Here is a 14,056-nt window from a genome sequence, read left to right as displayed (position 1 = left end):
ATAAAACAACTGCTCCACAAGCACAACACAAGAGAGCCAGCTCTCTAAGGTCAGGACTCGGCAGTCCACCTTACATCACTGTGTATTCTACAACTCGCAATGCAAGTGAAGACTTCTTCTTAGACACATGGTTTTGTAGAAAAAGGCCCGGTGAAGAGAAATGGACCTGGGCTCTCTACACAGCCCCAGAGAGAGACGTTTAAGAATGAATGAGTTCAAATGCATTACAACGGTCTGTTCAATCTCCTCCCTACCTCTACACCTGACCTCAACCTGTCTGCTCCCCCCCCCCCTTGGTACACACCCTCACAGGCCTTGAATTTGTCAAAGTGGCTAAGGTCATGGATTGTACTCTCTGGAGGCCACGGTCTATAGGAATGAGGCTGAAATGAAATATGAGGTCTTGAGCGGAGCGCTAATTTCCCCCGGGGGTTCCACACCTAACCCCCGGAATATCTGCTGATTAGAATTGGAGGGTTAACTCTTAATAAATTCCAGGCAGGAACAAGTGATATCTGACAACGGATGGATAAATGGTATGTGTCACCATCTTCGAGCGGGCCGGCCCCCCTCCCCGCCCCCTCGGAGCCCATCAGCAAGAACATAACAATCGGCGGCGAGGGAAGAAAAGTGGCACGCGTTCAATGTTTCACCTTCCTGAAAGCTGCCGGGCTCATATAGAGAACACAGGAGAGACGCTGAAAGACAAGGCCTGCAGGCCAGCAGGAAGAATAATCCATAAAATAGACGTAGCAATTAATTGGGCAATGTGACCAAAGCGGGCTGTGAAGTATGGGGCCCCATTCCGCCAACGATTACACTGGATTGGACAAACATGCTCTTCTTGCAGAGTTCTGTAGGGCCGCGTTTATAACATCTTGAAAATAACATCAACCAAAAGCATGCAGGGGAATACAGATGACGTTAAAACCCACAAAGTAGCTCCTCGTCCTCCTTCCTAAATCCAGACTCTCCTCACTGTTGCAGAAACAAAGCTCATCACCCAGGATGCTCTCTGTTCAGACGGAGGACACCACAGACCAGGGAACATCAGCACACACACACAGACTCAGCAACAGTAATAAGACGATAAGCTAAGGATGTTCAGGCTGGTTGTAATGTATCCTAAACCCACCTGTCACACTCACTCAACCTGACTGAAGAATCGCATAAGAATTACAATGTGCAAATGGCAATAAAGTTTGACACAGTTTGAAAAACTGAAAGTAATTTAACTGCACTATGAAAAGAAAAAGACTCAAACTCAATAAGCCTCCCACCGTAAAGACAGGACCAGTCCTGAGAGAGGATGGACCGCTGCAGAGGAACGCTACATCAGTGAAACAACAAGGACCGGGGACATGAGACTGAATGAATGAACCAGAAACAATGACAAAGATGAGCTGTCAGTGAACACCACACCAAAACTGCTGACAGTGTCCACTGGGAAGAGGTCCAAGGTCATGGACCGGGACTTACTGGATGACTGGAGAGAGATCAAGGAGGACATTCACACCTGGCACCAGAGACTATCTTTGAACAGAGACAACACCTGTGACCTGTTGTTGTTATCATCGCAACCGAGCCATCTCCATGGCAACGGCACACTGATTAAGACTGAGGTGTTGATATAAGATTTATTTTTGCCGCACCGGGCGGGCACTGTTACCTGAAGCGGGAGAAATCAAGACAAGCTGCTCGTCTTGGGAGACGAGACTCTGATTAGAGCTGAGATCAAACCAAACCGGTTAAAATTCAGATAACATGTCTAATTTCATCTGTTTCACAAAGCTGTTTTAGGGGGGATTCATTCGCCGTGACGTCTGGGTAAATGAAGACCTATCTCTTTTTCAACCTATAACAACACGGCTGACCAAGCAACCACAACTGCCAGATGTCGTCACAGGCTGTTACCGTGGGAACGTGGCTCTTAGTTTAGAGTTAGCAACTTTTTTTTTTTTTAGGCCTGAAATAAGTCAGACTTTATTTTGGTGAAACTGTCTAACTTCCATTAGACGAACCTAAGAATGGTCTAACACTAAAAAACCCAGTCTCAGATAACTTTTTAAAACCTGCCTCACCCTCTGCAGTCACTTTATGTAAACTCCTTGATGACATGTATTAATAAAAGCCTCCTTTTATCATCCCTCATATACTGAAGGCGTATATATATGAGGCTTATAAACGTGATGACCAAATAAAAGAGGAAGTGCTCTGATTGAACCGTGGCGCTGTATCACTTCTCTTAACTGTCTTTATAAGCTTGCGCATCCGCTGGTAATGTGAAGAAAGCTAAAGCCGGTGGAACATTTATTGAGTGTGTCTTAGTGGATTGTTGCAACGCCTTAAACATAATGGGGATGGACAGTTCATCCGGGCCGAACAGCAAAAGGAGCGGGTGGCAGAGGTGCTACATTGGAGTCAACTGTTAATTAAGATTGATTCCAAAACTCCTGCTGGCGGTTGCGGCTCTATAGGACTAGCACTACCCATAAATCTTTAAGGTGACTCACCCACGCCTCCTTCCCTCCTCCTGCCTATATGCCTTCCTCCATCTTTTCCTCTCGCCTCTCTTCCCTACATCCAAGGGATGTACTCACAGGAAGGTGTCCTATTGCTTCCATACCTCCCGCCTGTCCTCTATTAAGGATAGAGGATAGGATGCTATCATGGTCTGACTGTTTGAAAGCAATGCTTGTCTCGTTGTCTCACAGCATGGGGCTGGGTGGGGCTACGTCCAGAGGGGTTATCCCGGGAACAGAACGTTGTGTGTTGTCTGAGCGTGTTGGCCGGTTTTGATCAGCCACGCTGGACAACAGAGTGAAAAGCCGGCTGTCATAGAGAGGGGATGAGAGGCGATATTGTTTGAATATGGAGATAACAGCTGACAGTCTCTCCTGGAAAGCATGCATAGTGCAAAGCCAGACATCTTCTCTCTCAAGCTCTCTTTTTTTTTATGTTTTCAATTTGTTGATTCATTCGTTCGTTCATTCCTTGGCACCTCATGCCATTTAAAGATGGATCATAAAGACTGAACGTTCGCGTATCTGATCAACAGACGTAAGACCAACATCGATCTTCTCTCTCTCCCTCAAATAATAAGTGTCGTTCGCAAAATGCTGTACTATTCCTTTCTGCACACTCTACCAGTCCAACAGCAAACAGGAACTGCTGCAGGCCTCTATTTTAAAGTGTCATTTGGCAGCACATGCAGTTCATGACAAGACAAGAGAGCTACTCCTCGCACGCTGCTTCTATCCAGCTGATCCCAATCACATATCGATTCAACGGCGAACCTACATGTTGAGTCATGGTGCTGATTTTCTCCACTGGTGATGAATCAGCCTTTTTGTTGGAGAAAGTGTGAGCAGAGAAGAGATTACAAAAAAGATCCACATGCCCACCTCTGGACCAACAGCTGCCTCCAACAGACCTTTATTCTGTTAACATCGGGCAGCATGTCTGCTGCATCCTGTTGTGTTGAGGTCCTGATGGTAGCAGGCCCAAACTGTAATGGTCTTCTCCACTAAAGCCAAAGTCCCATTCATTGTCCTGTGGTCTCAACACATGCGCCTGCGTTGTCTGTTTTTTTTTTTTTTTAAAAACCCCCTCTGTGCTCAGCTCTCCGTTCTTATTAAAATCTCTGGTTTCGCGTTCCTCCTCCATACTTCACTGTTTTCTAATCAGCCGTATCACAGCTGTGCTCGGTTCCCGCTGATGCCAGCCCGCCCTTCCACCCCTCCCCTCCCCTCCCCTCCCCTCAAGAAAGTTTTCCTTTGGCAAACCAGATGTGCTGTGGAAAAACACTCGCACCATTGCCAGCCACAGCTTGAATAGTTGTGGTCGCTCACGGCTCAGCTTGGCACAGCTATCCCTTGCCCAATTGAAAAACAGGATTTGTTAACTTCACAGGGCTAGAAAATAACTCTGGCAAGTGGCTGACAGTTCTTCCAGCAGGCCCGGGCTTATGGCTGCTCGTGTTGATGAAATATTTGCCATATTTGAATCATCAAACATCACGTTTCAGTGCTTTTCTTTCTTCTACCTCCTCAAATGAAAGTGATAAACTGAAACAACACTGTCTTAACATGTTCGGACTGTGCTGTGTATATGCATTTACAAGTGAATCCCTGACATAGATTGTGAAGTAGCACAAAGACAGGACACAGGAGCCTGAGCTGTGAGTGAAGTGTGACAAAACTATCTTTAAAAAGCCATACTGGTGAAATCCTTGGTAAAATATGCATGTACATATAGTCAACTTAGAAACTTGGAGCTGTATTACCTTTGAATTTGTGGAAAACAGCCCAAAGTTCAGCGATATCAGTGGCAAAGGTGATATCTGTGTCCAGGACGATGACTCTCTGCAGGTCGGACGGCAGCGTCTTGGTGAGCACCAGCTTCATCAGACCGTAGATCCCAGAGTAATGTTTGTTAGGGATCCATGACACCTCAGACTGAAACACACACACACACACACACACACACACAGTGCAGGGTTGGGATCATTTGCTGTTAAACTGACTGAATTCTAAAAGCAAGCACTCAAGCACTACAGGACAGTAAGTGAAGAATGTGAGACTTAGTAAAAAGTGCAGAGGAGTCGGTGTTCCTCACTTTCAGCTCGTCTGCGTCGTAGAAGTCGACCCTGACGGCAGGAACCATCCAGGTATGGAACAGAGAGGACAGGATCTGCTGAGCAATGGAGTCTGTGATGAAATGGAAATGTAGAGGGTTCCGTCTGTGGACACACACACACAGGAACAAACAAACACCAAAGGTTGAGACTGTTACGTAGTCCATAATATAGGTCAAGCTCTAAAAAACCCTTAATGCAAACTGTTTCTAACATCTTATGTTAGATCATCGCTTCAGGCAACGTTTCACATTTTTGAGAACTTTAGCTTCTTTTTTATTAAAAGAAAAGAGCTCTTGTAGTTTTGGTATGAGCTCTGAAACGTGTACATTATCGGCCCCTGTAGGATCATGTGATACGATTGAATGCTCCAGAATAAGGAAGTAAAAACGGTTAGTTAACTTTTATAATACATGTTAATTATTGATGCAGAGAGGACGAAGCGTCATCTTACATCAGCACACACACACACACACACACACACACACGCACGAGTGTACAAAATAGGTATTCAAGACATTCAAATCAGGTCAAGAGGCTGGTGACACTGAACTGAGGATGTGAGCACCCCGGGGTGTCTTGTGCTTGAATAGACTTCGGGAATGAATGTGTCAGCTGCACTTGGTCAATAAGCACTGGAGGCTGGGAGCTGTCAAAATGTATCGGAAACCCATGGTTTTCATACAAGCTGTCAGCCACGGCACCGCAAATACAAAGGGCCTTCACATCCACAGCAACAAGCCCTTTGACTGGATGCTTTGGGATTGTGCCAATGAGTAAGTAAATATGACAAGCACATCCTGATTATCGGGGGGGGGGGCCCTGGGCCCCGTGATAATCGAATCACCTAATCTTCATAATGCAATGCTGTTAACTTGTTTCACTAAAGACTTTCAGCGTGGACCACCGATTCAGATTAATTGTGCTCGCATTGACTACGACAGGAGCGAGGGAGGGATTGTCCTCAACCTGAGCTTTCACCTTGATGCAAAGAGGAAGTTCCTTCCCCTGTGTGTAAAGTAAAGGGGGCCGCTTTGATCCCATCTGCTTCCTCCCGCTAGCGATTCCAGCATCAGAAGTCAGGGTGTACTGCATATTTCCCTCATAACAGTCTCTCATTAGACTCGTGTTGTTATAGTACACCGACGTCACGAACGGCTCCTCACGGTTGAATACATTTGGAGTGAAGCACAGGAGGAGTTAGCATCCGCTAGCAGCTGACATTAGGCCACCACTGAACGGAGCCTCTGCCGTGGGTTATGCCATCCTGAGTGACGGGGTGATGGCGAATAGAAGTGTCATAAATAAGGCGGCATTATCAGGAGTCGCTGCCGCACTAACACTTGAGTCATCAGCTCATCACGACTGAATAAACGCAGATAATAGAAGAAGCGCTGAATTACATAAAGCGGATTTCTGTATGTCAATAAATCTGATCCCAGAACAGGGAGGCTGCCATTGATTCGGTTTCATTTCATCCATTTCAATGCGTGTGCTAATGGAGAAAGAAAGAAAAACAAAATAACCACACTCAACGGTGTGTTCTTTGTCCTCACACCTTATGGACAAAGTAGGTTGTTTTGTCATTGAAGTGGTTGCTGATCTGGCCCCCACGGGCAGGACACACAGGGAAGGTTAAAAGAAACCACTGTTGACTTTTGGTAGGAGATGAGATGTGGTCTGTGGTGTGAAAATCAAACGCTCTGCACGTCCAACTATCCCCCATCCACCCCTGAATTCCTCCCCAGGAGGTTTCGTAGCCACTGTGTACTTCAGCTTCTGGCTCTGACAAAAGAAGAGTTATCATTAGTTCAACCACGAGAGGTCACACAGCTCATTTAAAGCCTTTAAAGAGACGACTGATGCTGTCATTTTTTTTTTTTTTTTTTTTTCTGCTGAGGACGGTATCGGATCATCCCCGCAGGACAAATACGGCTGCTGCTGGACGTATCAGAATGATGAGAGGGGCCCCCCCGCGGTCTGACTGAATACAGCAGAAAGAGGGGGCCATCTCTCAGGTGGAACAGCATCAGTCACACAATGAGCTCTTTCACAGGACGGGGCTCTTGCTTACGGAGGCAAGAGATGAACTGATGGCAGACATGTGATTTACAGTGCAGGCTAAACAACGCCGTACCACTGCTGGAAATGAACTGGCAGTATGGAAACTAAAAAGAATGGAATGAAAGTGATATATATATATATATAAATATATATACTGCATCCTTATAAATCTAGTTTCACAGGGAATTTACAGCATATTCAATATTGCATTACAAATCGACAATATAAAGAAGAAATACAGCTGGAGAGACTATTTGATAAAAGCTGCAGGGCATCTTGATGTAGGCTCAGACTGTGTTTGACAATCACTCAGACGGCCAGCCCCCCCCCCCCCCCCCCTCGCGTCCCATCCCGCGTCCCTTTCAGTCATTCAACAGGATTCAGCAGGCTGACCTCTCGGGCTCGGGCTTTCGGCTCACATATTTGTCACGCAGGTTGCAAAACAACCGTGAGTCAACATTTAAACATCCCCCCCTCTGATTCAACACAGCCTGCAGGGGTTGGCATTTTAGCTGCGCCATCGGTGACCTGTTCCCCCGACACAAAAGCCCTTTTCTGTCCAAATGATCACCCGTTGATCTGATGAACCTGGGAGCATAGCAAATATTGATAGGATACAAAAGCAAAAGTCAAGGGTTTGATATTTGGGAAATGAGTTGTGTGAGTCAGATACATTTAATCAACATTTCATGTCTGACGGCCATGACAGACCGTAGCTAGCACACATGAGGGACACTACTACTGACTGGACATTTAGTTACATTTGTAATTCACTTTCCTGTCCTTTTACCAAATGCATTCATTTAATTATAACACAACACGTGCTTACATAGAGTGGAAATACACGTGTGTTGTATTTCACTTTGTGTACAGGGTTGATTTGGTTCAGTTTAGCCATTGTAAGCCTCTTTTAAGCTAATTCCAGCAGTAAGTTCTTGATATTTGTGTCGTTTTTTTTTAATGCAAATTGCCTCGGTTGGTTTCAAAGAGTTCCTGGAGACCAGCATGGATCTGCTTCTTATTTGAAACCATCCAGACAGTTGACAAGCATAATCAGAATTAGACTGTTTATAAATAAACACCACAGTAGTTAAGACTTTTTTTTTGCCTCCCTCCCCATGGTTCTACCACAGAGAAATATTTTTAACCTGACACAAATCTTACATCACTTCAGCCAGAATTCAAACAACACAAATGGGTCCTATGCTGCTTCAGGATCTCTGGTCATAAAAAAAAAAAAAAGAAAAAGAAGATAAACAACACAGTCTGAAGGTGTGTCTGCCAGCAGGAGCTGAAGCTAAGTTTCTATCAGTATAAAATGAAATTAGAATTGCACTTATGATTAATTCACCTGCAACTCCGGAGCTAATTAACAAGTAGAGCTGTTAGAGGCTGTGATGCTGAATGCACGCTGACTGATTACTAATGGATCCTCCATCTCCAACGCATAATAAACCCGCTCATTATTCATGTTTACATAAGACTAATGGCACATACCGAACATGGAGCGATGTTTCACACTGTTTAACAGTTAAGTGCTCCCATGTCAAATTACGTGAGTCTTCTTTATCACATTTAAGAGGCTCGCTGAGTGGTTCTGCTTCGTCCACGTGTTGTTCGTTTAAGTTGTAAGTACTGAAAACGAACATCAGAGACACCACTCATTCTGTCGTTTGGACATTGACATCTTTCTGGAATTTGGATGAACTTTAAATTTATTTATAACGTCTTCTGTGCGACATAAGACTGACTGGATGCGCGCACAGGTTACATATAGCCAACCCTACTTTGTCGCTCAACATTTTCAACAAGGAAACAGAATCCTGTCGGTATCGCTTACTGTTGCAAATGAGTTAGATATAAATCTAATTTCTGGGAGCCAGGGTTGGTGTAAGAAAGGATAAGAAGAAAGGAAAAAGAGCACTGCCGTACCTGTGGAACAGGACCGACTTAACCAGGGTCACCACATCTCGACTGGCATTGTAACCCGCACATACGATGGCCACGTGGATGGTCTGTGGAGGAAAATGAACAAAGGATTAGAGGGAATATACTGTGGGGGGAAAAAAAAGCAGTTAAGAAAGGTGGAAATTTCACTGTACATGACACAGGGTAGAAAAATATTGAGGTTTGAATTTGCTGAGTAAAACTACCAAAAAAAAAAAAAAAAAAAAAAAAAAACATCATTTGTAGATATAAATCACAAAGTGCTGTCTTATTTTCAGATAAGAGGACAGTGTTTACAGCAAATCATATAGTGGAACATTCATTAAATTACATCAAAGAATCAAGGGAAGAACTGTGATCAGCCAGAATAATATCAAGTCAGCTGCTTATGATCTATTGCCTTGCAGCCACACATTCTTCAGCATTATTCAACCCAAGCATGAAACCCTGTGAAGCTCAGCTAGGATGCCAAATGTTTTAAGTCAGCAATCCGTTTCTGCCCGGCGATTGTCGATTCACTAAAAAAAAATGAGAAAACAGCAGAATGAAATCCTCCCTTTAGGACATTATTTATAGTAATTCGTAATAAATTTGAGAGGTTTAAAGGAAAATTATTATATGTTTTTTTTTTTTTTTTTTTTTTTTGCAACCTCTTTCTTTCATTGTTTTATTACAGCAATGATCCGAAACCATTCACATGAAAGTGAACTCAAAATGACTGAAGTTGTATTGACCATTATACTAATTCACTGTGCTACATAACCGTGCATGACACCTGCCAAAGCACTCAGAACAACCCTGCTACAGTACGTGCACCTCTGCAGACAGAAGTCTTGTTGATCAGAGAGGTCAGAGGGGAAAGGTCAGATACCCACTCTTTGCAACCGTGCTGAGCATCTCAAAGAGAACAACACATCCAACCCTGAGGCTGAAGATGGTAGGGTCAGAATTTGGAGTCAACAGCATGAATCCATGGACCCAACCTGCCTTGTGTCAACAGTCCAGGCTGGTGGTGGTGGTGGTGTTGGTGGTGGTGAGATGGTGTGGGGAACCATAGTCTAAACGTCACAGTTTAAAGGACTGGCTGATTTCTTTCTAGGTGAATGTTGAAGGTTGTATGGACTTATATACAGACAAATTGCAATTTAATGTGTGAATTGCCTGATGAAAGCTTGGTGTTTTAGTAAATACACTGTAAGCGTTGGCAGTGTGTCAGAGTTGGTGGTTTCTGCTCATTTCTACAACATACAGCATTGCATTGTGGTCCTTTGGAGTGATCTGTGTGCCTCCAGGGAAGAAGGATTTCACCGCGTCTGACTGCTGGATGTGAGTTCAAATTGGCGTCTGCAGATGAATCCCTTTCCTTTAGCTGATTTGAGACAGCGTATGAATATCATGACGGGCTTCTCCCTCACAGCCCCCGGGTTACGGCTCCAGTTCTAGCCCCAGATGTTTCTCCCTGATGCCAGCTTGACATGTCAAAACTCTATCAGTATTTCCCCCCCCCTCTTCTCTCAAGAGTTTCTACGGTAATCTCCCGGTGGGGGGGGGGGGTGTACAACCTCTCTAGATTTCTCCTCCTCTGACCCTGAAGGAACTCTGCTTCCCCTGCAGTCCGGCTGGCTTTTTGAAACGGTGCCTGGCTGCAGCTATAAGACACTGCGTGTGAGTGACAGCCGATGTGGGAGGAAAGTAGAGGGTGGTGATAAGAAACCATCTGAGGGCATGGGCTTTTTCAGAGCACTACACTCCAAATCACACACACACACACACACCTGCCAGGGAGAAAGTGTGTGTGTGTGTGTGTGTGTGTGTGTGTGTGTGTGTGTCTCCAAAGCTACTGTTATTCTCTCTGCATTCTTAGTCTGAATTACAAACAGACTGTGGCCAGGCTAACTCACTGACACTGGTAGCTCTTCTTCTTCTCAGTAAATCACATAGACGCTGAAGATGCTGTGTACACTCAGACTCTGCATTGGCTGGTTTAACTTCATTTTTTTAAAATCAAATAATTTACTTAAGTGCTTCCCTCATAAAACAAGTGTCACGTCATGCCCTCCTTCTATTCCTTGATCATATGAGTGTAATTACAAGCAAAGCCATTTGTGCTCATATAAAACAGTAGCGAACCAGTTTAGGATTCCACTGACACTGGACCATTAATAGTGCTCCCCACTCCCCTGGAGTTCCCCTTTAAGGAAAATGCATAGGCTGCTCTCTACTAATTGGAAAACAGCCACTGTGCTCCACTCGCATCGTATCATACATCACAATTTCCCCACAGCGTTTCATAGCGGAGGGGGCCCTCACCTCTGATCAGAAGAAATGACTCAGTTTTACAGAGACAAAGTCTGCGTTATGTTGAAGTCAGTGTCACTGTTTACCAACAGCTGGAACTTCAGTTCACCTTCGCATACAATCTCACCTGAGAAGGATGAGTCTGGTCTAATTCTACACTTTTCTTACAGTCAACCAATCCCATGAAAAGACCAAAACCAACAGTTGTTAGTTCCTTTCACAATAACGAGCAAAGAAAATGACTCTCAGCTCCTAAGCCGTTGGTTCCTACCGAAAACATAGACCTTTATAAAAAAAAAAAAAAAAAAAAAAAAAAACACAATTATATTTGTGTATTTTTGGCAGGGGGACAGTGTGTGTGTTTGTGTGTGCGTTCATGATAATGAAGGAACATGTCACCCAGGGCAACAGTGTGTCTCACTGATGTGTTTTTAATAGTTTTTGGAAACAATGGAGCTCAATGGCTCAGAGGAATAAGATACATCAGGCTTTGGATACACACACACACACACAATACTTGTTAGCAGGAGACATTCATTGTTGGTTTTGGTCTTTTCATGGGATTTGTGGACAATAGGGACAACAGAATATCATCATTAAACTGAAGTACTTACTACAGCTCACCCAATAAAATGGCTTGGCCAGTATTAGCCTGCTGAAGCTGTACATGTCTCGATCACATGCTTTTCGTGTCTAAACATTCGGATACCAATATGTCAATATGTGACTGAACTCTCAAATATCTGAACTGGCTTGGCTCAGGCTACAGTCCTTACCCGACTCTGTGCCAAGACACCTGACAAACCTGTGGCGGTTTCAGTCATCCACACAAACTCCCAGTGAGCGAAAAAGGTGATGCGCTGTGGTGCTGTGAGGTACTATCAGTGTGGGGATCACAGCACGGCCGTGCTAAAGCTCTCACATTATCCAGCCTTCTGACGGAGAGCCATATCCCAACAGCAAACCAACACACATCACTGCTGGAGGATTAGGCTAAAGCCAGCCTGTGATACGGTCTCACAATGTGCTAATGGCTCTCAGGTTCCTGGAAACTGCCTTCAAGGTCATATAGCATTCCTGTGCGAAAAGGCTTTGAGTGGGTCTGTTACCAGTGGAACATTTGTAGTGATAGAAAAACAGACTTCTTTATTTATTTTATCTGTTATGACAAATGTGCTTTAAACACGTCTCACCTCACATTTATCCACCACTGGCTGCTGCACACAGTCGGAGCTGTTTCCCACTGCAGCGGCTTTCTGGCCCTCATTGTCGCCGGTGCCCTCCTCTGAATGGGTTCGGTTTTGGTTGCCACGGTGACTGCCGCTCGGAAGGCGCGCCGACGGGCTCCTGGGTGGCCGGCTGAGCTCCCGGCGCAGCGCCCGGTTCTCCTCCTCCACCGCCCGGACCCGCAGCTCTAAGGCCTGCCGCTCGCCGGCTCCGCCCACCGGCGTCGAGGACTGGACTTCCAGCGGAGACAGAGGGAGGGGCTTCACTGTGGGTGAGGTCAGGGAGAAATGGATTCAACATGAGGACTGACACCAAAACTGAGGATAACCCACACAAAAGTTTAAGTAGAAACCAAAAAGAAGGCCTGTAAAATTATATAATTGTTGTTCATTTAAATGTTATATTTATTCTACTTTCTGAACATTTCATTTCCCCCGTATAAATCTACATTCAGTTTCAAATTCTTCTCCATGCTGTCAGGAGCTGAATCATGATGAGGAAAAAAAAAAAACTGAACCCCAACAGCTGTTTCCAAAGAAAGTGGTTTATGGCAGATTTGCCTTTAATAGAGAGATCAGATGAGACTCTCGGCGAGAGAGGGCGGTGGTTTACATTTAGGAGTTGCATCAAAGTGTTAATGCAGCTGGAGACGGGGGGGGGGGGGGGGGGGAAGCGCACAGATATCTGTGGATCGATACTGTCAGTGCTAACAGCAGGGCAGCCCGCGCTCTGTGTATCTAATCCAAGTCAGTAGCAATTTCCTCTCCTCGTCTCTGGCTGCTTCAAATATGAACGCGCAGCTCTGAATCCCGTAGAGACGCAGAGAGATGAAGACGAAGCTCTCGCTCTCTCTCACCCTGCTTCTTATGAACCTCAGCTCCCAAAGGGGGGAGAGAGAGAGAGAGAGAGGCCTTGGATGAGGAATCATTAAAGAATACAGAGGGTTCTCCATTCAGGATCTCAGTGGGGAAAACAGACAGCCTTGGAGAGCTCCGTATGTTACACTATGGCAGGGAACCAGAGGTATTACAGCTTGGAATTACATGTATTGATCTGTGTTGGGGGGAAAAAGAAAAAAAAAACGGCTTTCCAGTATGACACCATCTGTCATCTGACAGCAACCAGTTACTTCCATCCAACTGGGAGAGTCTAGGTCCACTCAACAGATCTACAGAGAAAAACTCCAATAAACTTCATTTTTCTCTTACACTTCTCACAATAAACTGAAGTAATGTTAGAAAACTTGGCTTAGTTTGGTCGTCCAAAGAAATGTGTTAATAAAGTTGCACATTTTTTTTTTCTTTCCGATGTATTGTCCCCTGTGGTCATAAGACATAAAGACAGCCAGGATATACAGCACACGGGTCCTTTCAACCGTGGAGGGCGACTAAGCTTTTTTTTTTTTTTTTTTTTTTTTTCCCAGAGAACCAAAGCACCTTCTGGACTGCGTTTGGTCCAAGCTGTAATTAATTTGCAGAGTGGATTTACTGGGCCTAATCCCACCGCACTGGACTCAATGACCATTTGTTTGTGCCGCTCAGAGAATTGCAAGCGAACGTTTTTCGGGGCAGCAGATGCACCTGGTCTTTTATGAGGTCCAAGCCGATTCATTTTGGCTTTTTAAGGTGTTTGTCATGAAGCTCGTCGGCCACGTGCAAACAAAAAGCCTCGGCCAAACGCATGAATCACATTTTCCCCAGACGAGGACAATAAAAACAAAAACATTAACGTTAGCTGGTTACAATGCACGGTTATTTACAACTGGCAAATTATTTATTTTAACACTGACTAGGTTAATAATGCATGTTTATCTTACACGAACTGTTAAATTAAAATCCATAAACTGACAGCAACCAGCATTTACAGATTTACTGAAAGCTAAAT

At 44.7% G+C, this 14,056-nt stretch overlaps 1 protein-coding gene across 1 annotated transcript in view; it reads right to left on the bottom strand.

Annotated features, from left to right (window-relative positions):
* The window catches only part of large1 (LARGE xylosyl- and glucuronyltransferase 1), a 55,417-nt gene that overhangs the window by 18,999 nt on the left and 22,362 nt on the right, over positions 1-14,056 (bottom strand). Inside the window, 4 exon segments of the mRNA XM_041030560.1 lie at positions 4,286-4,457; positions 4,618-4,741; positions 8,633-8,715; positions 12,139-12,437. Of these exon segments, the coding sequence (XP_040886494.1) occupies positions 4,286-4,457; positions 4,618-4,741; positions 8,633-8,715; positions 12,139-12,437 (678 nt within the window).

The sequence above is a fragment of the Toxotes jaculatrix genome, chromosome 22, assembly GCF_017976425.1.
Source record: "Toxotes jaculatrix isolate fToxJac2 chromosome 22, fToxJac2.pri, whole genome shotgun sequence".
Lineage (NCBI taxonomy): Eukaryota > Metazoa > Chordata > Actinopteri > Toxotidae > Toxotes > Toxotes jaculatrix.
This window is presented reverse-complemented; position numbering and strand designations above follow the sequence as displayed.